The sequence below is a fragment of the Podarcis cretensis genome (assembly GCF_951804945.1).
Source record: "Podarcis cretensis genome assembly, chromosome: 13".
Lineage (NCBI taxonomy): Eukaryota > Metazoa > Chordata > Lepidosauria > Squamata > Lacertidae > Podarcis > Podarcis cretensis.
This window is the reverse complement of record NC_137182.1, coordinates 31,157,747-31,182,806: the sequence shown is the minus strand read 5'-3', so window position 1 is coordinate 31,182,806 and position 25,060 is coordinate 31,157,747. Positions and strand designations below refer to the sequence as shown.

Here is a 25,060-nt window from a genome sequence, read left to right as displayed (position 1 = left end):
CAGTCAGCAGCCATCAACATTGAGGCAAGACGCTCCATCAGCAAAAAAGAAAAAAAAAAGGGGGGGGAGAGATATGACTCACTGAAAGGCTCAGGTGTTGGTTAGTATTTTTAGCAATGAAGTATTTTTTTTAAAAAAAATAAAGTATGTACATTAAAAAAAAAAAAAAAACCAAAATTCTTTTTCACGCTTAATAGTCTGCAGTATAGTGTAAAGGTAACTTATATATTACCGTGTGTGTGTGTATGTGTGTGTGTGTGTAACTTGCTTAATTGCAATATTCACTTTATTGCGGTGACCTGGAACTGAACCTGCAATATATCGGAGGTATGCCTGTAATTGTCCCACAGAGCTCTTCTGGCTCATCCAGAATCTGGTCTTACCTGGTGTGGTGTGAATAGGACTCTGGAAGCAACAGAGGGTTTGCTGTGAAGATAAAGTATTTCACCTCCACAGTGATTTAGACGCAACCATTTTGGTTCAGTCCCAGATAAAGTGTTCACTGCTACGTCTTCTCCAACTTCATGGGATCAATTTCCATTTATGAGGCCTAATTATGTGGCAGGGTGCTTGCAGAGAGATGCGTCCAACTCCATGCCTTCTTAATTCTTGCTCATCATGGCTGATGAAATTGAGTTGGGGAGGGTGTTTAATAGGTAGGTCCAGGTAGCTGCCACCTTAAAGGAAGTATTGGTACAACTACTACTAAAAAACCCCATCTCTGGACCTAATTTATTTTAACATCTATCACCTGGTTGCAAATATGTCCTTTCTGGAGAAGGTGGTTGAGCTGGTTGTGGCATTCCTAGATGAAACTGATTATCTGGATCCATGGCAGTCTGGGCTCAGGCCTGGGTTTGCAACTGAATCAGCCTTGGGGCCCCTGATAGATGAGCTTTATATAGAGAGGGAGAGGGGCAACGAAACCCTGCTACTTCTGCTCAATCTCACAGTGGATATCAACTCCATTAACTATGGTATTCTCCTTGACTAAATCTGTGGGATGGGTACTGATGGTTTTGTGATGCACTGTCTCTATTCCTATATGCAGGGTCATGTCCAGACAGTAACAGTGGGAGAGTGTTCTTTGGCTCTCTGGTGTCTATAACATGGTGTACCACAAGCACTATTTTATTCCCAATGATTTTCCCAATGAAGCTGTAGAAGTGGCCATTAAGTGTTTTGAAGCAAGGTATCATCAATAAGTTGATGATACCCAAGGCTATTTCTCCATTATATCTGAATCAGTAAAGTGTGTGCAAACCCGAGGCTGGTGCATGAATGCAGTGGTGAAATAAATGAGGGTCAATAAACCAAACTTGAATATGGAAAGATGGAAGCCTTTTGGGTGGGTTGTTCCTATGTCTCAGCGATAGGTCAGCTGCCTGTTCTGAAAGGGTGGCACTCCCTCTGAAGGAAAATATATGCGGTGGGGGGGGGGATATTCCTTGCTCTGTCACTGTCACCAAGGCCAAAATGACCTCAGTGGCCAGGAGTGCTTTTTACCAGCTCTGGTTGGTATGAAGCTATGACCGTTCCTGGACCATGACAACCTGACAACAGTGGTTCAAGCACTGGTAACCTCAATGTTTGATTACTTAGCACATTTTATTTGGAACTTCCCTTGTATCTAGCCCAGAGGTTTCAACTTTTTCAGAATGCAGCAGCTAGACTACTCACAGGAGCAGATTAATAGCAACTGGTTACTCCACTTCTGAGAGAGCTGAACTTTTTACCAATTCATTACCAAGCCAGGTTCATCTTTGGCCCAAAGTATCTAAGGGACCACCTAATTCCTTATAGTTCAACTTGATTGCTCAAATCCTCTGATGGGGCAATTCTGATGGATCCCCATGGCCTCGAGGTTCAGTTGGCATTCACTAGGGATTGAGGGTGTAGGCCTCACCCTGTGGAATTTCCTACCAGCAGGGATTTGGCAAGAACCATTGATCTTTCCCTTCCTTGGGATGTCATTTGCAAACTTTTACTGCTGTTGTTTAGATGGGACTTTGCGACCTGACTTTTCTCTCAGTTAACCAGCCAGTATTTGTTGATGGTTCTAATTATTTTTTATGGATCTTTTGTTAACTTTATCTTTATATGTTGCATTTCAACTTGCTATATTTTATGAATGTATAGATTATAGATTCTCAAATAAGAAAGAGGTGGGTTAAAAAAACACACACAAGGGCATGGATGATGCCTTCCTAAAGCAGCTTACCAAACATTCAAAAAGGAGATATGAAATATTCATGGGAGACTTAAACAACTCCGACATCTGCTGGAACTCAAAATCTGCCAAGAATGTAAGGTCCAACAAATTCCTCTATGTCAATTTCATCCCCCAGAAGGTGGCAGAAGCAACAAGGGTGTCATCTCTCTTGAACCTGGTCCTCACCAACAGGAATGAACTGATCAATGACGTGAAAATACAGGGAGCCTTGGGAGGAAGTGATCATGTCCTTTGAAAACCAATACCAGATAGGCGGCAATAAATGGGAATAGAACATATAATTAAGTCAAATTATAGCTTGTGTTGAGGGACAGAAACCATGTTCAGCAAAGGCCAGAAACTCTTGTATGGCAGGGGGCATCACCTTGCCCGGGACTTTCTGCTGTATGTTAGGGCTCTGGATGTAAGAGATTTCCATGTGTGTGTTGAGGAGGGGACTGTTATTACACTTGGCACCATTTCCAGGGGTTCTTGGGAGCCTGGGCACACACAGAATTATCACTGTGAATGCCTGGCCTCTTTCCACCACTGGTGCCTCCATGGGCCAGGGCACCCATGCTCCACCCCACCGCTGCTGTGGAAGCACAGCCACAGCTACCACGGGTCCCATCAGAGGCCCCGTGGCAGACGCAGAGGCCCCTCTGCAGTTGCCACCATGGCCCTGGAGAGTGGTGTGTGCACACCATGACGCTAGGGTGACATCATGACATCATGTTGTGCACACACGCCACTGGGCACCCATGCTCTGGGGCCCAAGTTGGTGCCTCCGGTCATTACTGTGGCAGGTTCACTCCTGACACAAAGAAAATGGGAGATCCCTTTACATATGCAAGAGTACACATGTAGGTCACATCCACACCATGCATTTAAAGCACACTTTAGGAGTCATGGTTTCCTCCAAAGAATCTGGGTAGCGGAACTTTGCTATGGTTCCCCGAACGATTCCAGATACCTTTATTAAGCTATAGTTCCCAGGACTCTTTGGAGAAAGCTATGCCTCTTAAAGTGATATGAGATTGTTTTAAATGTATGGTGTCGCTGTGGAAATGCATAGCCATTGCAGCCACTTAGAGAATGGGTGACCTGGTGTTGGTGTCAGTGTACATCCACACACTGTGCCATACCCAGCAACTGCCCTGCTTTGAGCAGGATATCCCAGAATTACAGAAGCCGCCCTGGCTTCTGATTGGATCCTGGGATACCCTGTTTTAGCTCCCAAGAGAATGTGGCCCCCAGAAACACCCATTTTGTGGGGGTGGTGCTCTCAAGCAAATCACCTGGCTCCTGCAAAAGCACAGCCCCCAAAGACACGTTTTGAGAGGCCGTACTCTCATATAACCTGTGCGGGAGCCTGGCCCTGAAAGACATATGTCCCAATTTCCCTCTACAGGATGTTGGAGGGTATGCTATGCCAATGTTGGAGGCAGTGGCGGAGGAAGCCTGTTGGGCACCTGGGGCGGTGCGCCCAGGTGTGGGGCAAACGCCCATGGGGCGGGCAAAGGTGGAGCTAGAGGCGTTGGTTCTGCCCCGGGTGTCAGTGATACCCGGGGTGGAACGCCCCCACCACACCCACCTTGCTCTGCATCTGGTTGGAGGGAATGGCTGACACGAGGCAAACTTGTGTCTCCTGCAGCCTTCAATCACCCATTCCTCCACCTTTTAATCAGTGCAGGTGAATTCCTGTAGGGTGAAACAGGAAAGGGTGAAGCAGGAGGGCCTCCCCAGGTGGGGCTTAAGCAAAGGGTTGGATGTAACACTACCCCTTACCCTTGGCTAGGTAGATTCACCACAGTTTGTTATGAACAGTTAGTACCCTGCACCATTGTCCCCTACTCTAAATCTATTGTGTTGAAATTCATAGTCACCCAAGATTGTGTTTTGCCTCCTTATTTCCTGTGTGGTTGCAAATGGACACACATTCCCAAGCACTTCCTTCCTTCCATCCCCTCCACAGAAACTGGATAGGAAAGGTTGCAACTGAATGTGTTTAATTTCTCACTGTTCTGTATAAAAGATGCATCCTGCCAACTACTCAATATATTTTATGTCTGGAGGTAAAGAGTAGGGTATTGAAATTGGAAGGATGGTAAGTGTTCACAATATATTTTTGCGAAGGTATCCCCAATATTTCTCCAAAATGTGTGTGTATAATGGAGGGCAAACAGAGCTGGGAGAAGCAGGTTGGAGGAAATGTAATATATGCACAGTGCCTGCCAATTAGGAAGGCAGTATATAAGGCAATTTAAGCTTAAGCTGTCTTCCTGCACATCTTGGTGCTAAATTGGAATGGCTGCACTGAAATTAATAGTGTTGAAGTGTAAATCTATCTTTAGATCACATCCCGAACATAATTCCTAGGCCCTTTCGTAAAGCAGACCATGACACAGGCATCTGCTGATGAGAAATGATTTTTTAAAAAATTACTCTTGTTCCCCTTGACAACCTTATGTCATTAATGTGCAGTCTAGTTAACAAGGTGTTTCGTATTTAGTAGTTAGCAGCAACCAGGTCATTAAAAAGTTTTATCTAAAGTAATTATAGGAGTAAATGTCTCTCAGCCTTCTCCCTCTGGGAGTGAGAGTTCTGTCAGTTTCTCTGAGGGCTTTGAGCAAACACAAAAGCCCTAATTATAACTTGGCAAAACTCTTGAGGCCTTTTTGATGAGGGAGGGAACAAAGCCTTCTGGCACCAAAGTTTGGAGCTGAACTTGGAGTCTCCAAGGTACAGCTTTGGTTGTGTGACAGGCAGGTGGAAGAGAGACAGAGTGAGAGACGAATGTTATGCCAAATGATTTTTTAACGGCACAAAACAAAGGCCTGAGGTCTAATGCAGTTGTTCACATCAAAAAGACAATCAGTTTTATTGTTTATAGTCAATGGCCAGCACAATACAGTACAAGCACAGAACACACAGCTACAAAACAAAAGGCATTACATGCACCTGACCAGGACAAATCTACAATGTCCAAGATTTATGAACATTATATATAATAATACATGAGCTATACAGATGTTTCAATTCATCAATGTGTAATGAACGTGCTCTATTTGGGACTATCTTAGGACCAGTTGAGGAAGTTCAAGCTGCTGCAAAAGGCTATGGCCAAACTGTTGGTGGGGGCAAACTACTGCCAGCTCATAGCTCCATACCCTCCAACTTCTTCGAGCCAAAAGCCAGGGCACCTCCCCCACACACATGCTGCCACCCGCATGTGTTCAGGCCCACCACATGATTTCATCACTTATTCCCCCATCCAGTTTTGTCCCACCATCACAGGCACTACCCTCTGCTGCCTATCTTTGCTGTCTGGCCTCCCTCATTACTTCCACCGCCGCTGCAACAAGGCCACTATCATGGAAAGGTCTGCTGCTGCTGCTGCTGCTGCCACCGCCTTGCCATTGTGAGGCCTGATGAGGCCCGCTACCACTGTCCACTGCCATGAAGTTCATCGAGGTCTACTGCTGCCACTGCGAAGCCCTATAAGGCCTGCCACTGCTGCTGCGAGGCCTGCCACCACTACAACAAAGTCCTGCAAGGGCTACCACTGAAAGACCCTTCAAGGCCTGTGAGGCCCTCCACTGCTGTGAGGCCCAGCAAACTGAGCCACTGCCGTGAGGCCTGATAAAGTTCTCTACCACCACCAACCTCCACCGTGGCTGCTGACATACTTCCAGAAGTTGGCACTTCCAGAAGTGCAGCCTGCTTCCTTGCAGCACATCAGTGGCCATGGTTGATATCTGGACCTAATTGGAGGCCTCTGTCAGTGGCAGAGAGAAACTGGGGCATCACGGATTGATATAAAGAGTCAGGGTGGCTTTTGTCAATTTGTGATGTCCCAGAGAAATCGGACCTATTGGTGGGTGTGTAACGCCAGTAATTTAAAGCTTGTCCATCTGTTACCAGGCCAGGTTCAAAGTTTTTGTGTTGATTAAAAGGTAAAGGCCGACTCTGGGGTTGCGGCACTCTTCTCGCTTTATTGGCTGAGGGAGCCGGCGTACAGCTTCTGGGTCATGTGGCCAGCATGACTAAGCTGCTTCTGGTGAACCAGAGCAGTGCACGGAAGGTCCTTAAAAACTTGAGTCCAGGGTACCTTAAGGAGCAATAGATGCCTTATATCCCTGCCCAATCACTGAAGTGTTTAGTGGTCTTCATTCACTGCCTGTAGTCCCCCATGGTTCAGACAGATCATAGCCATCAGGAGTTGTGTTCAGTTCTGTGGAACTCCCTTCCTATTGAGATAAATGATTTGTTTAAAGACCTGGTGGGCATTAATGTGCCTGATATGGAGGATATAATTATTTTCTTTATATTTTTATTGCTGGTTGTCAGAAATCAAGAGCAAAGATTATAAAACAAACATTCAAAATGGTGGGGATTAAAAGAAAAAGCTGCCAACTGCCTAAATTAAGTCTGACAGAATAGTATTTTGCACTGGGTTGCCAGGTCAGGTGATTCAGCTGAAGGGGCCTAGAATCCAGCCTGAGTCCCCCCGCCCCACCCACTTGGTCTTGTCCCTTTAGGGGGAAAGCGTGTTCTCCCTCATGGAGAGCATGTGTTGCAGTGGGGGCTGGCAAGACACCCCACTGTTGCTGGGCGGAAAAGAGTTTGACCATCTTTAAGCAGGGGCTGGCTGTTACTGGGGAGTTTTTTATGTCGCCATTTCTTGATTGACAGCCCTAGTTGTTAAATACTCTGCACACAGCATCAAGCTCCCTCTTTTCACAGCGTGCATCACCCGCCCTCCTTCCCTATTGTTAGGCTGTTCGCTTGACCTTGCTATGCCTGTCATGGAGTCATCTGCTTTGGGGCAGGGGCCTGGTAGGAATTTTGTCCATTTGGCTGATTGGCTGGTGCCATTTGGTTTTTGCCTACTGCGTAGCAAATTGTCACAACTTGTAAGGTTGCAATTAGGCATTGGTTTTCGAATTGGTTGGTGGAGGGGCATGGATTTGGCTGTGCCTGCCCCTCCAAAATGCTGCTGCTGCTGCAAGGGTTTTCTGTTAAAGGAACCCATGGGCTTACCATGTTTTTGTCCGAACCCCTGGCAAGGGGCTAGGGCCACGTAAGAGCCCCTGGGAGCATTTGGGGAGAGATGAGGCATGGTTCCCAGTCCTGTCTCTCCCCCCGGGTGACTTGCCCTTTCTGACTTCGAGGGATGCGCAAATGTCAGACTGTCCCTGACCAGGGTCAGATAGTCGCAACCAATGCCTAAGCAACCACTCACATTGCTGTAATTTTAATAAAAAAGTTGTGGCCAAAATTATGCCAAAACCGTTAAACAAAAATCAAGTGTCATTGTGTTTTATTTTATCTCATTTTAGCCATTTTCAGATCAAATGGCTGACCAAATTACTTCAGCATATCTTTGACTGAGCTGGGTTGGGGACATAACATCGGCTGAGCCTGACTGAAGTGGGAATCAGCTGGCTGAAGCAGAGATCCCCTGCATCTTAAACTGCTCATCCTTGCAGATCTTGTCATAGCTCTGCCCCTGCTATGCACTAGCTGCCTGGCTGGGCTGCATTAGGAGTTTAGCAACAAGTCAGATAAAAGAGGAGTCTGTTTTCTGTTGGAGGTTGAAATTCCAATTGCACTTGCATCACAGATATATATAATGAGAATATGATGTTGGCAGTTTTATTTTTGATCCCTTTTTCCAACGTTCCCTAACACAGAATTCACCTTTTTCACAACTTTCACATTGAGTCAGCATTTTAATGTAGCTGTCCACCATGATCCCAAAATCTCTTTCCAGGTCAGTCACCAACAAATGACTATTATGTGAAGTTAGCATTTTTTTGGCCCCAATGTACACTTGCTTAAACTAAATCACATTTGACATGTTAATTCCTATTCACCCCGTTTGGATATATGTTTTTGGTTGTATTGAACTTCCTTGCCTCCCCACAAAAAATTGCTAGCCTTTGTTAAAATCCTTTTGGCTTTCCTTGACATTCTTAGATTATTATGCATGAAAACAAACCCCCACATTTCACTGTACAGTTTAGGCACATTTACACCTAACTGATTTGTTATATGAAGTGGAGAACATACAGTCACATCATGATATGACTTTCTGCACCCTGGTGTTCATTATGAGTAGCAACTAAAAATGTAGTCCATCTGTCTGTGCCACACTCAGTGTTGCTATCTGTTGTCTTCTACCGCCCTCTTGTGCCTGTTATGCAGATTAGCTGCTCTATTATTAATTCAGATCCCATCAGTTCAACCCTGTTTAGGGACACCTACATGTGTTCAGGCTTTCCCAACACAGGTCATGTAACAGAGAGCAGCCATGCTAGATTCTTGCACTGAAGAATCTTGTGGCACCCTAAAGACTTTTAATAGTTAAACATCATCATACTTAAATGTTATTTTTAACTCCAACAGTAGTTATAATAGTTCGTGATTTTTGGTTCCTTCTCTTTGGTTAATGTTGAGCATTATGGGTTTGGTTGTAAGGAATGAAAAATACACAGAAATTCCGTTGATTTTTTTTTAGCCAGCTTTTATTTCAGACAGTGCATAACAATCCCCTTTGTGGTAGAGAAGGTGCATTTTCTGAAACAGCATCCTATCCATGTGGCAACAAAATATCTGTAAAAGGAAGAGGAGCGGGTTTGCTCAAGAGTGTTGCAGGTAGAAATACCGTTTGTAATGAAGTGAGAGCAGTAGTTTACTTGCTCAAATTAATGAATAAGAAAGTTTTGAGAATTTAAATCTAGATTCAAATTGATTACTTAATTGAGTACCTGGTATCTGGTGGGCAATCTCATCCTTTATTTCCAAACTGTGGCTGCAGACCAAAGCACTCTTCAGGAGAGCTATAAGATTCAGGTGAGGGTCAGATGCTTTGTCAATCCCAGCAGGTATATAACAGGAAGACCTGGTCTGCTGGACCTGAAGGTAGTCGAATGGAATCCAGCAGTTGGACTAAGCCAAGCCTGCACCATGGGAGCTGGCCAGTGCTGAACCTTGTCATGGTGCAAGCCAAGTTGGCAGGTTCTTACTGGTCAAAGAGAATGAGGATTCTAGCCAGGCAGAGACCCCAGCCTGAGTTTGAGTGTGCCATGGCCAGTCCCCGCTACCTTGGGCCCTTTAAGGGGGCTTTCCTTTTTGCTAAGTTGATTCTTCCCAGTGTCGTTTCCATCCACCATACCAAGACAGCAATTTGCCACCTAACAAAAGAAAGCCATCATTTTCACTGACAGAAAGGTGGAGGGGGGAACTCAAACAAGTTTAAATCAGATTGGAAGGGGGGGAATACTTTCTGGCCCTGTCAACCAGCAACCCAAATAGCTCAGTGAATACACTAACCCGTGGATTGGCAGGTGGGAAGCTTGTGGGGTGAAATGGCCCCAAACTCCAGAAGGGGAAGCATTATAAAGCTTTTCATCCCCTCCTATGCATTAACCTGCAAGTAGAGAGGGAAGGCTCAGTGGAGAAAAGGGATGACTATGGAAATATCTCAGTTACCATAAAGGATCATCATGCCATCTTGAACATCAAGGTAGCAAGGACAGAGTGCTCCAGAATTCTGATTCTATGAATTTCACAGGCACACATAAGTAGGGCAAGGAGGATGAAAGTGGGTTGCAGCTCCAGGTGTTCTTGTTAATGTGGAGAAAGGAATAATTCAAAGGAATGATAAAGTAGGAATAATCTTCCATTTTCTTCTAGTTGTGAGGGTAGGGTAGGGGGAGGGGCCTCACAACTGGAGTAGCCTAAGGCCTCTCTTCATCTAAATTTGGCCCTGCTCTCAGGTCATCTATCTCCAACTATCTGAACTCATCCCATTCTTCCTAAGCATCAAGCCATCCCCTTCATGACAACACCACAGGTCATGTCCAGTCCCTTCCAATCCACTAAGGGATATTCAACAAAACAAAACCTATTTCTCTAAACTTCACTGTCAGGTCCAGTAATAAAGATGACATCTAATTAAGTTTTTGGGGTAGGAAAATTGATAAGGGCTATGGAAAGATCGGAGGGATGTCATATGCTCTGTGGGTTCAGAGTGTTGCAGAATGTTATGACATTTGATTTGCTGTAATGAATTCCCTCACCCATTCATGGTTTTTGCAATATATTATGTCCCTAATGGTTGAGCAGTAGGTTCCGTTCGTTGCTTTAAAAAAACCCAGAGGACACATTATCACTGGTTGTATTGGTGGTATGGTGTTTAGTTTGTAGCACTGAAAGACACAAGGATGCTGAATGAGATGAGGGAAAGAAAAGGACTTAGGAACTGATCCATTTGTTATCATAAAATATCTCTGCACTGAATAACAGCCAAAGAAGTAGAGCTATAGACAAATCATAAATGAAGAGAGGTGGGTAACTATCAGGAAGTATGACCTTTTCAGAGATGGCTGAGGGAGGTTTCTCCAACACTATTTTTGTGATCTGTTCAGTGCCAAGTGAATATATTCACACAGATCTTTAACTTATGTCTCATAGTCTCTGGTGCTTACTTTTAGCATGTGTTTAAATTGAGGTTTCTACTTGTTTCCATTATATTTTAACTTTCCTCTTATTATTAAATTTGTATGTGACATATTTTGTTTTTGTTTTTTTAGACTTGCCCAGGGAACTTTTACTATAGACAGTCATATAAAAGGTAAAGGTAAAACAAAGTAATATAAATTCAGTTAAGTCCCTAAGTTATAAGATAAACATGTCCCACAAACTATTCTTCCAAACCTATGACCATGATAATCTGTTTCAGGAAAAGAATTACATTTTTTCTTCTCTTTTTTGCAACCTGTTAATGGCTGATTAATTCATTATGGCAGCAGCTGTCAAGGACTAGAGTTGCCTTCAACAGATGCCCCCCCACCCAAAAAAACCCCAACCCATTTGAAATTAGTTTTACATTGAAAGGAAAATAAAAAACTTCATGAGGATCTTTGAACTGTATTCATGATCTTTGACAAAATCTTATACAAAAAATCTGTGATTTTCCTTTTTATTAATGAACCATCATTCACACTCTTAATCATGCTCAATCCTGTAAACTATTTGAAGAATTCTGCTAAAATATGAAGTGGTATATCATATGACTCCTCTCTCTGTATTGTTCTTTTCACAAAGATTTCATTTGTCCCAATGTTGGGAAACCAGACAAAGATGGCAGAATTTATTCTCCTGGGATTTCGGGAATTCTACGAATTGCAGACACTTCTTTTCCTGACATTTCTGGTAATTTATGTTGTGACCATAACTGGAAATATTCTTACGTTTGCCCTTATTGTCTTTGATCAGCACCTTCATACCCCCATGTACTTTTTCCTGGGGAATCTCTCCTTCCTGGAGGCCTGCTGTAGCTCCAATATATTCCCACGGATGCTTTTGGCTCTCATTACTGGAGACAGAAGGATTTCCTACAACAGCTGCTTAACACAGTGGTATCTCTTTGGTTCCTTGGAAGCTGCAGAATGCTTTTTACTCTGTGTGATGTCTTATGACAGGTACCTAGCAATCTGTAAACCATTGCACTATGCAACAGCTATGAAAACCCAGACTTCTATCCATTTAGCAGCTGCATCTTGGTTCAGTGGATTTATAGCTTGCTTGATCTTACTCATTTTGATATTACAGTTAATGTTTTGTGGCCCTAATGAAAAGGATCATTACTTCTGTGAATACTTCCCTCTTCTCAGACTCTCTTGCAGCGACACCAGTGTGTTGGAAATTGCAAGTTACATTGTGGCTGTCATATTTACATTCCCTCCATTTGTTCTAACTATAACTTCCTATGTATACATTATTGCTGCCATTTTAAGGATCCCCTCTGCCACTGGGAGGCAAAAGGCCTTTTCTACCTGCTCCTCTCACTTGATTGTGGTTTCAATTTTTTATGGCACACTCATGATTGAGTATATGATACCGAAGTCAACAGAGAACAGAGAGATGCAAAAGATTTCTTCTCTCTTGTACACAGCTCTGTCGCCTCTGGCCAACCCATTTATATACAGCCTAAGGAACAAGGAGGTAAAAAATTCACTGAGGAATAATATTAGGAAACTTGTGAGGTGAAGCAACTTAATATGTAATAGAAACATCCTGAGCATTTTCTGTGGCATTTCTCGATTGTTATCGTGTTATACGGTTCAATCTCTGAAAGGATGCATCAATCCATCCATTTCCAGGATTAATAATACATTTTATTGAAAATCATGAACTTGTTTAAATAATCCAGTCATTCTTATTATTTATTTTATTCTTATTTTTCTGTGTTTTACTGTATTTCCATTTATTGTTGTCCACCCTCTTTATTTTAGATGAGTGTATAGTATAAAAATATTTTTTAATAAATAGTGTTTGTAAAATAATAATAATGAGATTATATAATTCATGAATTGCATTGGATGACTATTTGTAAAAACTAGCATATTTTTGTGTAAGGAGAATATCAGCTCCGCAATCAGTCAATAAAGGTGTGGGAAACCCCAAACTGAAAACATTGCTGTCTACACCAATAAAAAACAAATGAGTGGCGTATGGCTGGGTTCAATCCACATTCCACATTCAAAACCAAACAATAATGGATTCTATATTTTATGTAGCATAATTCAATAAATATATCACCACAAATATTTGTTTCCTAGTGATTTGTTTGTAAAACAAATGGAATGCCAATTGGGAGAGCAAAAACAAATGACGCATTAATGTTTTTTCCACTAGAGTCAGAGAAACAGATAGAGCCAATACAGTGGTACCTCGGGTTAAGAACTTAATTCATCCTGAAGTGTCTGTAACCCGAGATACCACTGTACAGAATTTTTTCATGTAGATTCTTAACCCTGATTCAGATTGTATTAGGCAAAGAGGGTTTTTTTAAAAAACACACACACACCCAATGATGATTGATTACAGTGGTACCTTGGGTTACAGATGCTTCAGGTTACAGATGCTTCAGGTTACAGACTCCGCTAACCCAGAAATAGTACCTCGGGTTAAGAACTTTGCTTCAGGATGAGAACAGAAATTGCACGGCAGTGGCACGGCAGCAGTGGGAGGCCCCATTAGCTAAAGTGGTACCTCAGGTTAAGAACAGTTTCAGGTTAAGAACGGACCTCCAGAATGAATTAAGTTCTTAACCCAGGGTACCACTGTATTGCAAAATAGTTATTTTTCCCCCTAATCTTCCGCTTACATGACATGAGAGACTGTTGCACTGGTTAGGAAGTGAAGTCACTTATTCTTTACAATAAAAGTATTTTGCCTGGTATATGGAGGGAAAGTTGGATAGGGAGATGGAAGATGAGCACAGAGCTCATTCATTGCTTGTGCATCCTTTTTAGTTGGCTAGTGTGGCTGAAATTCTTCACATACTTGGGACTAAGCTTCACTGATTGCAATGGAACTGACTTCTGAGTAGACATGGTTGGAATTGCACACATATCAAGAGAGTAACAAAGAAAACACAAAAATAAGGAAGATGAAAATGGCACCTCAAAATGATATGGGGGGGGTGGAGGTCAGTTTTACAGAATGAAACTAGTAGCATTCCTCCATTTGATAAGCATGCTTTACTATAATATAAAATGCATTTCACAGTGCTATTTGGGGTGTTGACTCCTTTTTGCTTTAAGCTAGCTTTGCACCAGCAACTGATTAAAATATGGGATTATTAGAATGTTATTACACCTAGAAAAGAAGGAATGTGAGAATATATTTAGAAAACCTCATATCATAGTAAGCCATTGTATATGTAAGTGAAGTTTAATGCAGTTTGCAGTGCTCATTTATAAAATGTAGCTTAAGAAAAACATGCATACTGAGAGAAATGTGCAATAGTGTATGTATGTGTGTGTGTTGCTGCTTTTATTTATATTTTGGAAAATATTAGCTTAATGTTTTGAATATCTGATTTTATGAGTAATTTTTATTTATATTTATATTTTATGTAAACCACTTAGAATTTTTTGAGGATTAAGAGTATATTAAATAAAAAGATTAAATTAAGATTATATTCCTATTAGATTTCTATTCCTAATAAGGAGCTATCCATGCTGAAAGGTCTAGACACTGCTTTATTACCACTCCCAGTACTTTTGCCAAATGTTCCTGGAAAATTTGCTTAGGACACGATCTGATGGTTCCTGGGAAGGTGTTCCAGAGACCATAGGATTTCACAACTCTTCTCTATGGGTAGAGAGAAAAGTCTACCCTTGGAAGCCCCCTGCCAGCCACCACCATCATCAGTGCTGTGGCAGCAGAGACAACAAAACAGGAGGCATTCTGGAGTCAGCCGTCCGTGAGTTGCAGCTATTGGTGTCTCTTAGTTGGTCAGATGCTAGTCATGAGAGATGAGAGAACGTGCTGGCCAGGTTATTAATGCTTCATTCATGGATGATTAGATATTCTGCTTCTGTAGCAGAATTCTAAATGTTAATTCCCTGATGAACCTCCTGGGAAAAGGTAGCTTAGTAAGAGTTGGCTGCTCAGCTGCAGACATATTGGGATACCACCAGTTGCCCCTGTATGCCTGTTGCTGGCAGTCACAAGTAGGGAGGCTGCTGTGTACTCAAGTCCTACTTGCAGGCTTCCCAAAGGCGTCTGGTTGGTCATTGTGAACTAGACTGGCTTTTGGTCTCATCCAGCAGAGCTTTTGCGTGGACAGGCGGAGTCCCCAGATCCCGAGTGGTCCCCCCCGTCATGTGGAATAACGACTCTAGACAACGTGCTATGGGATTAAATTGGCCACAACTTTATTAAATTTCAAATGTGGGTAGACCTTGGCTCAGGCATTGGGCGTTCTCCCTCCCTAGTCCCCAGCCGGGGACCTAGGGAGCATCAGGGTTATCCAGTGTGGGGGGGGGGGATGGGCCGGCTCTGGAGAACATATGTTCAAGCAGAGATAGCCGCCCCCGTTACGCCGCCGCAGGGGAGAGCAATGACGACCTTTCGGCGTACGGCCAAAGCCTCCCTTCCAAAACCCCTTTAACGGGGAACCCTGGTATCGCCGCCGCAAAGAGGAAGATGGACTAAAGGATTCCGATCCACCCTCTATTGTGTGGGCAGGTAATCCCTCCCCTTACCTGGCCTGGTATCCCTGGCAACGCTTCCCCCAGGTGGGATTGGACAACTCACTGGGGTAGGCGGGGACCTCCAGGTATCCCACCTGAGGGAAGGCAAAGCCTATGCTGATGGGGCCACTCCAGATCCAGGGCTGCACGTGTCCACGCAAAAGGCGCCCCCCGTTTTAAGTGGGGAGCGGTCATTCTTACATTCTTATGTACTATAGCATAAGATAAGGCAGCCTTCCACATTCCATCAGCTGTGAACCTGCTATTTACTTATAAACATCTGAGGTTAGTGTTGCTTCTAGTCTTTGGCACTCATATAAGTTGAAGAAGCTGGATATAATGGTTTAGGTTTTGTTTTGATTTAATTTGATTAAAAAAAAATCCTGCACTGATCTGAAAAGACTGATCTCTAGAGGCATCTAGGGATGTATTCTCCTGTGATTCTGAACTGAAGAAATGGTAACCAGGAAAGATATTCCCTGCAGGACAACTCATGCCATACAACACATATAGAACAGAACATCTCAGATATCTTGTCTTCTAAATTGCAGGCAGGCAGGCAGGATAGAGGAAAGAAGGAAGGAAGGAAAGAACAAAAGAAGACAGATGTGCCTTAATTCTTAATAAAGTGAAGATGAGAAATGAGAAAATGTGGCTTCCATGCCATGGAGGTAAGCAGTTTTCTGTCTCACTTATCCTTCTGCAAATTTTCAGTCTGATCAACTTAATAAGAAACAGATTTTAATCCATGAACTTCAACAATCATGCTGTGAAACATTCAGGAATTGTAATATTTAGGCAATGCATAACCAGTGTTACAAGTATACCTGATGCTGCTGAGATAAGTTGGGTGCGGACCATATTGGTCTCCTTTTTATGGATGACCACTGGGAGCCCCATGTCATGCTATAAGATGTGCATGATAAATGTTTCTGAAGTGTAAACTTATAAACATTGGACACATGTGCATCAAAACACATATAAGCATTGGGGGTTTTTTGTGATGGGACCCCACTCTATTCTGCACTTTACATATGATTTTCATAAGACTTGGGAGCACTTGCTACCTTGAAAATGATGGCTTTCTTTTGTTAGGTGGGAAATTGCTGTCTTGGTATGGGGGATGGAAATGACACTAGGATAAATCAACTTAGTATAAAGGAGAGCCCCCTTAAAGGGCCCAAGATAGTGGGGACTGGCCATGGCACCTCAGGTTGGGGTCTCTGCCTGGATAGAATCCTCATTCTCTTTGCCCAGTGAGAACCTGCCAACTTGGCTTGCACCATGACAAGGTTCAGCACTGGCCAACTCCCATGGTGCAGGCTTGTCTTAATCCAACTGCTGGATTCCATTTCACTAGCATCAGGTGAGTGGAATGATGAGCTGATCCTGGCCCTACTGCCATTCCAACCTGTACCATGCTTGGTGCCATCAATAAAGATTTGGCCTGATTTCATCCCAACTCCTGGTGTCCTGTCTGTTCATTTGCTGCTCTTCTGGGTCAAGTAATTCACCTGCCAGGCTAATCTATTAACTTTAATGTTATCTCTTTTTTCAAAGATAGATTCCAAGATCTCTTTAATCTCTGATGAATGCACTTCATAAACAATGGAACAGACTACATGAGGAAAGCAGATGAATGTTACAGAATATATCCTCTTGGGTTTTGGAAAATTCGGTCAATGGCAAAATATCCTATTTTTTGTTTTCCTATTGATCTATATTGCAGCCATGATTGGGAATGTACTCATTGTAATTTTAGTGGTAGTTGATCAGCATCTACATACACCCATGTATTTCTTCCTGGGAAACTTGTCGTGCCTAGAGACTTGCTATATATCAAATGTCATGCCCAAAATGATGGTGGGCTTGTTGACTGAGGAAAATGTGATTTCATTCAGCGGCTGTTTTGTGCAGTTCTTTTTCTTTGGTTACCTAATGGCAACAGAATGCTATCTTCTCTCAGTAATGTCATATGATAGATATTTAGCAATATGCAAACCACTGCATTACACAACAACTATGAATGCACAAATGTGCATCCAACTAGCAGTTTCTTCGTGGATAAATGGACTTATAGCTACTTTAATACTTTTGTGTTTTATGCTAGAGTTAACATACTGTGGCCCCAATGAAATTGATCATTATTTCTGTGATTCTGTCCCACTTATAAAACTTTCCTGTAGTGACACCAACCTGGTGGAAGTTATGAGTTTTGTCCTGGCATTCATATTTACCCTGCCGCCTTTTCTCCTCACCTTGACATCTTACATAGCCATCATAAGTACCATCTTGAAAATTCCTTCTACAACTGGGAGGAAAAAAGCATTTTCTACTTGCTCTTCTCACCTTATTGTGGTTTCTACCTTCTACGGAGCCATCATGATAGTGTATATGTTACCGAAGAGAGAAGCACTCCGTGATCTCAACAAAGCTTTCTCTCTCTTGTATACAGTCCTACCCCCTGTCGCAAATCCTCTTATATATAGCTTGAGAAATAAGGAGGTAAAGCATGCCATAGGGAAATTATTTGGAAAGTATTGCATTCCTCCAAGAAGCTGGAGAGAATTGTTACAATGATTAAGAAAAAGCAGTGGTGAAGCAACTTCATAATCAGAATTTCAGGTGTGTTTTCCTTGAACTGTTTTACCTCTTTTAGCCCCCATCCTGAAGAAAACACCGAAATAGTGTGCAAGTTGACCTAGTTCTCTTAGTAATATTGTAATGAAATATTACAGTAAATTGTCTCTAAAATGTGTTTTTGTTCATACTGCTTTACCATGCGTACTTAGTATTCTGCTTAATAAAAATAATGTATTCCTACTTTGTCATTCCTTTGAATTCTTCTTTTCTCCACATTAACAGCAACACCTGGAGCTGCAACCCACTTTCATCCTCCTTGCCCTGCTTATGTGTGCCTGTGAGTTTCTTAGAATCAGAATTCTGAAGTTGGAAGGCACTAGCTAGTCCTCTCCCACCAATGCATGAATCACAGTTAAAGACTCCTGGAAAGGTGGCCATCCAAAATCTGTTTGGAAACTTCCAATGAAGGAGAGTTTCTATAAACATTTTCCTAACTTCTCTGCTAGGAAGGGGTAATACTTTTCTTTTCTTTTGTTCTGTTCTTCATATCCTTCATATTACTAATTTCATCATTATTAAAGGTAAAGGTACCCCTGCCCGTACGGGCCAGTCGTGTCCGACTCATCTCACTTAAGAGGCTGGGGGCCAGCGCTGTCCAGAGACACTTCTGGGTCACGTGGCCAGCGTGACGAAGCTGCTCTGGCCAGCCAGCACTAGTGCAGCACACGGAAACGCCATTTACCTTCTCGCTATAAAGTGGTACCTATTTATCTACTTGCACTTAAGGGTGCTTTCGAACTGCTAGGTGGGCAGGAGCTGGGACCGAAGGATGGGAGCTCACCCCGCCGTGGGGATTCGAACCGCCAACCATGCAATCAGCAAGCCCTAGGCATTGAGGTTTTACCTACAGCGCCACCCGCTGTGATCATTATTATTACACACTTATACACAATTATTTGTGTAATTCCATTCCAATCCCAATCTACACAGCGTGGTTTTGCCTGGCAGTGCAAGCCCCAATGAAGCAGAAAATGAGGTGAGTTCCATCAATGGCTTGCTTCCACAGGTGTCCACAGGACAGATTCCCCCATAAGGTAAAAAGGTAAAGGACCCCTGGACAGTTAAGTCCAGTCAAAGGCGACCATGGGGTTGTGGTGCTCATCTCGCTTTCAGGCCGAGGGAGCCAGTGTTTGTCCACAGACAGCTTTCTGAGTCATGTGGCTAGCCTGACTAAACCACTTCTGGTGCAATGGAACTCCATGACAGAAAGCAGAGTGCATGGAAATGCCATTTACCTTCCTGCCACAGCGGTGTCTATTTATCTACTTGAACTGGCATGCTTTTGAACTGCTAGGTAGGCAGGAGCTGGGACAGAGCAACAAAAGCTCATCCTGTTGTGCAGATTCGAAACGGGACCTTCTGACTGGCAAGCTCAAGAGGCTCAGTGGTTCAGACCACAGCGCCACCCATAGGCAGGGCTGGATTTAGCCCTAGGCTATTCCACTTGTGAGCAGGGCCTTTTCACTGGTGGTGCCCATTGTATGCCTCGCTATTCCCAGACCTGCTCTCTTTTGGCCTGTATTTTGGAGCTTTATAATTTAGGAAGACTTTGGAAGAACTGGATGACACATCTTATCAGTTGCTGACGTATGAGTGGATTTTATTTGCTGCTATTCTGGGCTCCTGGTGAACCAGGATTTAAAAAGGTAAAGGTAAAGGTACCCCTGCCCGTACGGGCCAGTCTTGACAGACTCTGGGGTTGTGCGCCCATCTCACTTAAGAGGCCAGGGGCCAGCGCTGTCCGGAGACACTTCCGGGTCACGTGGCCAGCGTGACATCGCTGCTCTGGCCAGAGCCAGAGCCAGAGCCAGAGCCGCACACGGAAACGCCGTTTACCTTCCCGCTGGTAAGCGGTCCCTATTTATCTACTTGCACCCGGAGGTGCTTTCGAACTGCTAGGTTGGCAGGCGCTGGGACCGAGCAGCGGGAGCGCACCCCGCCGCAGGGATTCGAACCGCTGACCTTTCGATCGGCAAGTCCTAGGCGCTGAGGCTTTAACCCACAGCGCCACCTGCGTCCCGAACCAGGATTTACACCAGTGCAATAGAGTTGGCCAGGACACCAGAATGGATACAATTTATGAGCTTTCTACATCATCTGCACAGCAGGTGGTGTTCAGTCAACAGTACAAAGGCTAAGCTGAACCGTTCCCTGCTGGTTTCCTGCTTTCAGCAATAGGGGTCGCTGTTTGGTAGTACAATGGAACATCGGGTTAAGAATTTAATTCGTTCTGGAGGTCCATTCTTAACCTGAAACTGTTCTTAACCTGAGGTACCACTTTAGCTAATGGGGGCTCCCGCTGCCGCCACGCCACCGCCGCCCAATTTCTGTTCTCATCCTTAAGCAAAGTTCTTAACCTGAGGTACTATTTCTGGGTTAGCAGAGTCTGTAACCTGAAGCATCTGTAACCCGAAGTGTCTGTAACCTGAGGTACCACTGTACCCAATTGGTTAGCTGTCAGATTCTAGAGCTCCCTATAGGTGACTCTTAGGTAATTCACAAAATACAGAGTCCATTCATAAAACACAGTGTTCATTCATAAAGCAGTAACATAAATCTCCATTGCTACATATTGGGTGTATATTTTAGCTACTGAAGTACAGGTTTATGGCCATGCTGTAATGTAGTGCTTATGCGAATGTGAATAAAAGGTGGCTGGGCTCATTGTCTCAGGGTTTGGGGTGGGGAGAGAGGTGACAAAACCTCAAATTGGGCCTCACTGGCTAGCCCCGATTCTCACAGTTTCTGGGCCTGAGTTGCCCTGCCTTTGCATGACGTCTTGGGTTTACAATTTGGGGAGAGGGGAGACTGTGGTACTGGGGAGTGGGCAGGCTGGCAAGGCCCCCTAGATTTAGAGGCCCAAGTTGCCCTGCCCTCACATGAAGTCTTGGGTTTGCAATTTTGGATGAGGAGATTGCCTGCTTGGGAATTCGCAGGCTGGTGAGGCCCCCTAGGTTTTGAGGCCCTAGGCTTCAGCCTACTTAGCCTATACATAAATCCAGCACTGCCCGAGAGAGAATCCTAGCAGATTGTGGGAGCCTAAAGCTTGACCCTACATATATATCAGAGCCTAGGTAGTGGAGCAATGGAATTTGGAGTATGGAGCTAGATCTAGAGAAGGGCTCAAGCAGGTTGACAGAAAAGTGTTCTACTCCTGTGGTGTCAGATGCCTCTAGCTAGGCACCTCTGATAGTAAAGTCACAGCTTACAGCCCCTCAGTTAGTGAAGCCCCTGCCAGCATGTTGGAGAGCTGAATAAGAGTAATTTGAGAGCCGGTGCAGAGCTGGACCTGGGAGACTGGGTTTCAAATAATATGTCATATCCTGAGTCAGACCTGTCTCTACCTCTGTCACTCTGGACATGGAGACATCAGAAATGGAACACCTGTTTGCTTCTTTATTACTATGACCCAAGCTGTTTGCCATTTTAAGAGGTGTTTTCCTGTCCCACTTTTCAAGAGGAAGAAGCAGGGCCGCACAATTTATTAAATAGATTATTTCATTCTTCTTATTTAAAATATTTATTTAATTAATTAATTTTATACCATGGACTCACAGAAAAATATGAAAAATGTATGTAAATACAAGAAAACATAAAATCCTTTAAAAATAGAACATAAAGGTAAGGCTGACTGAGACATTAAAGAAAGACAATTTTGAGTGATTTTCAATAAAAAAATTATCATTGACCAATTTCTTTTGAGGGGATGATTGAAAACACTTTGAGACATTTATTTCAAGGTTGTTCTTTTTTAATAGTCACTAACAAATGAAGAAAACAACAGCCCTAGTAATGCCATGATAACTTCAAATTGAGAATGAAACACCATTTAAGGATGTGTGTTATAATAAAATATGCATTTAAATGTGTTTTTAATTGTCATTTATATTTTTATGCCAATTTCTTTTCCTTCAGGGGGGAAAAAACCCTAAAACTGTCATGCATTGGAAACAGACAAATCAACATATCCAATTCAGCGATGGAACTTTATATCACCCACCAAAAAAACAGATGCTAGAGAAAATCACATTGTTGCTTCTTTTTCACATTAATTCACTTCATGAGAATTGCTTTGCACGATACAAGTTGACCAATTTTATTTCTCAGGGCATCTTTGACCTCCTTATTTCTCAGGCTGTATATGAATGGGTTGGCAAGAGGCGGCAAAACTGTGTACAACAGAGAGGAAAGTTTTTGCATCTCTTTGTTGGCTTCACCCTTTGGTAACATGTACACAATCATTAGCGAACTATAAAAAATTGAAACTACAATCAAGTGAGAGGAACAGGTGGAAAAGGCCTTTTGTTTCCCAGTGGTGGATGGTATTCTTAAGATAGCAGCAATAATATATGAATAGGATGTTAAAGTTAAAATAAAAGGAGGAACTGTGAATATGGCAGCCACAGCAAAACCCATATTTTCCACCAAGTTGGTGTTGCTGCAAGAGAGTTTAATAAGAGGGAAGTAGTCACAAAAGTAATGATCCATTTCCCTGGAGCCTGAAAATGATAACTGTAGCACCAGAATGAATAATATAGAAAACCCAATAAAGCCATTGAGCCAAGATGCAGCGGCTAAATTGATACAAGTATTGGTTTTCATAGTAGTTGCATAATGCAATGGTTTACAGATTGCTAGATACCTGTCATAAGACATCACACAGAGTAAACAGCATTCTGTAGCTTCCAAAGAACCAAAGAGATACCACTGTGTGAAGCAGCCATTGAAGGAAATTGTTCTGTCTCCAGTCAGGAGAGCTGAAAGCATTCTTGGAAATATATTGGAGCTGTAGCAAGCCTCCAAGAAGGAAAGATTCCCAAGAAAGAAGTACATGGGAGTATGTAGATGGTGATCAATGACAACAAGGACAACAATCAAAGTATTCCCAGTTATGGTCACCATGTAAATGATGAGAAAAGTCAGAAAAAGAAGTGTCTGCAATTCATAGAATTCCCCAAATCCGAGGAGGATAAATTCTGTAATTGTTGTCTGGTTTCTCAACATTGAGCAGAATGAAATCCTGTTGAAAAGAGAAATGGATAAGTATCTATACAGAGATGGAGAGATAATTTATATTCTGCTTCATGTTTCACCCGAAATCTCCAAGTGGTTTACAAATCTCAACAGAAATGAATCAATTTTAGAAATAAAATAGCAAATGCACAAGGAAAATCAAAGTCTACTTCTCATTTTAAAGCACAAAAATTGTATTTTCTAAATGTAAGTAAAACACATAATAATCAGAAAAAAACAATTCCTTTGCAAAGAATCAAAAGTGGATAGCTCAGTTGGTTAGAGTGTGGTGCTGATATGGCCAAGGTTTCAGGGAGAGCTGCATATTCCTGCATTGCAGGAGATTGGACTAACTGATCCTCAGGGTCTTTTCCTACTCTACAATTTATTTATTTATTATTATTATTCCATGGTTGTGATCAGAGATTACAAATAGACCTCCTATATTCACAGACCTCAACAGGAGTTTTCCTCCCAGGTGTCATGGTTTTGCATTTGCTGAAGTGGACTCTAGTCCATGCCAGCTTCTTCCATAATAATTAGTTGGCCCTTAACATTTTGCAGAAATGTTTTTTATGATTGTTGCTGCGACAGAGTGACATAGCTACAGCTCAGGCAGATTATTTTGTGCGGCATGTTTATTTCATAGGCTAGTCCATTATTTCTATTCATTGCTCTGAAGGAACTTATAGGAACTTGGCTGTCTTATGACATAAGTTGCCTGGGCAACTCAGAAGAAGTAAAAAATACTTCATAATTTTATGGACAAAGACACACAAAGATTTCAGTGAACTCAAAGTTCTCTGCTGGGCACTGAACATATTACTAGTATGGTGCCAGGTGAGCCTCTCTAGAAAGACTGTTCCAAAGCTGATAGATCACCCTTGAAAAGGTCCCACTCTCTGATGGTTACTCACCTCTCTTTAATTTATGTACTCACAATGGTTTCATTCTGTTGCTGTTTTTTCCATGCTAATATACACTGTCATGACAAACAACCAGTTCCCAGATCCTTCTCTTCATCTCATCACACTCAATGTTGTGTAAATCTCAGTTCTATGGCATGAATGCTATGCCAATAATACAAAGTGGGGATATGTGTACTCTAGGATGTTGGTTTTATTAAGAGAAATACAGAAGTGACGGCTCAATCATCAGGGACATAATATACTGTAAAAACAAGCAAATCGGCAATGTATTGGCTAGGGAGTGAGGGAATTCAGTGCAGCAAATTAAAGGACAGAACACTGTGTACCCCTCTGAGCCCAAAAAGCATATGACAACCCTCTGGTCCTTTTGAGAGTCTGTACCTATCTTTTTATACTGCAACTTCAGGGAATCAGTTGGTCAACTTGATTAGATTTTCACCTTTATCGCTGGGAGTGCATGCCTACCTTGAAAAATAACTTCTTTGGAGTTCAACACTCTTAGGGAGCAGGTAAAAGGTAAAGGTAAAGAGACCCCTGACCATTAGGTCCAGTTGTGACCGACTCTGGGGTTGCGGCACTCATCTCGCTTTATTGCCGAGGGAGCCGGTGTACGGCTTCCGGGTCATGTGGCCAGCATGACTAAGCCACTTCTGGTGAACCAGAGCAGCGCACGGAAACGCCATTTACCTTCCCGCCAGAGCGGTACCTATTTATCTACTTGCACTTTGACGTGCTTTCGAACTGCTAGGTTGGCAGGAGCAAGGACCAAGCAACGGGAGCTCACCCCGTCGTGAGGATTTGAACCGCCAACCTTCTGATCGGCAAGTCCTAGGCTCTGTGGTTTAACCCACAGTGCCACCCGCGTCCCTTAGGGAGCAGGTAGGAATTCCTTATCCTTGACTTGGCATCCCATTTGGGAGTTATTGTGCATTTTTGTAATCTGCTATGGGATATGCCTTCCATCTGTAAATTGGGAGGAGGGATCCTGCATAAATTCAGTCTTAATAGTACTTCTAGACATATTAGAAGCAGCTTTCCCCATCATAATAAGCACTGCTCCAGGAGGTCTTGTCCCTAACGATACTATAAAGTAGCTTTGAAGGAGAGGATACCAAAAGTAGATTTACACACATATATGTAGGAATATCAGTTTATTTCCATATGATTGCCCCGTGTTTCACCACCAAAACAAAATCTAATGTAATTAT

The 25,060-nt window shown here is 42.9% G+C and overlaps 3 protein-coding genes across 3 annotated transcripts in view; 1 reads left to right on the top strand and 2 right to left on the bottom strand.

Annotated features, from left to right (window-relative positions):
• Positions 1-25,060, bottom strand: part of LOC307201508 (olfactory receptor 6N1-like) — a gene marked incomplete at its 3' end in the record, with an annotated part of 248,480 nt that overhangs the window by 220,209 nt on the left and 3,211 nt on the right. The window lies entirely within an intron of this gene.
• On the top strand, positions 11,354-17,847 carry LOC307200407 (olfactory receptor 10A7-like; the record flags this gene model as incomplete). Its single annotated transcript, XM_079948949.1, has 3 exons — positions 11,354-11,446; positions 14,664-14,667; positions 16,997-17,847. Exons 1-3 carry the CDS (start codon positions 11,363-11,365, stop codon positions 17,845-17,847), a joined length of 939 nt encoding a protein of 312 aa, XP_079805075.1. The 5' UTR covers positions 11,354-11,362.
• Positions 21,964-22,914, bottom strand: LOC307200405 (olfactory receptor 2AP1-like; the record flags this gene model as incomplete). The annotated part of the gene is made up of 1 exon (XM_079948946.1): positions 21,964-22,914. One exon carries the CDS (start codon positions 22,912-22,914, stop codon positions 21,964-21,966), a length of 951 nt encoding a protein of 316 aa, XP_079805072.1.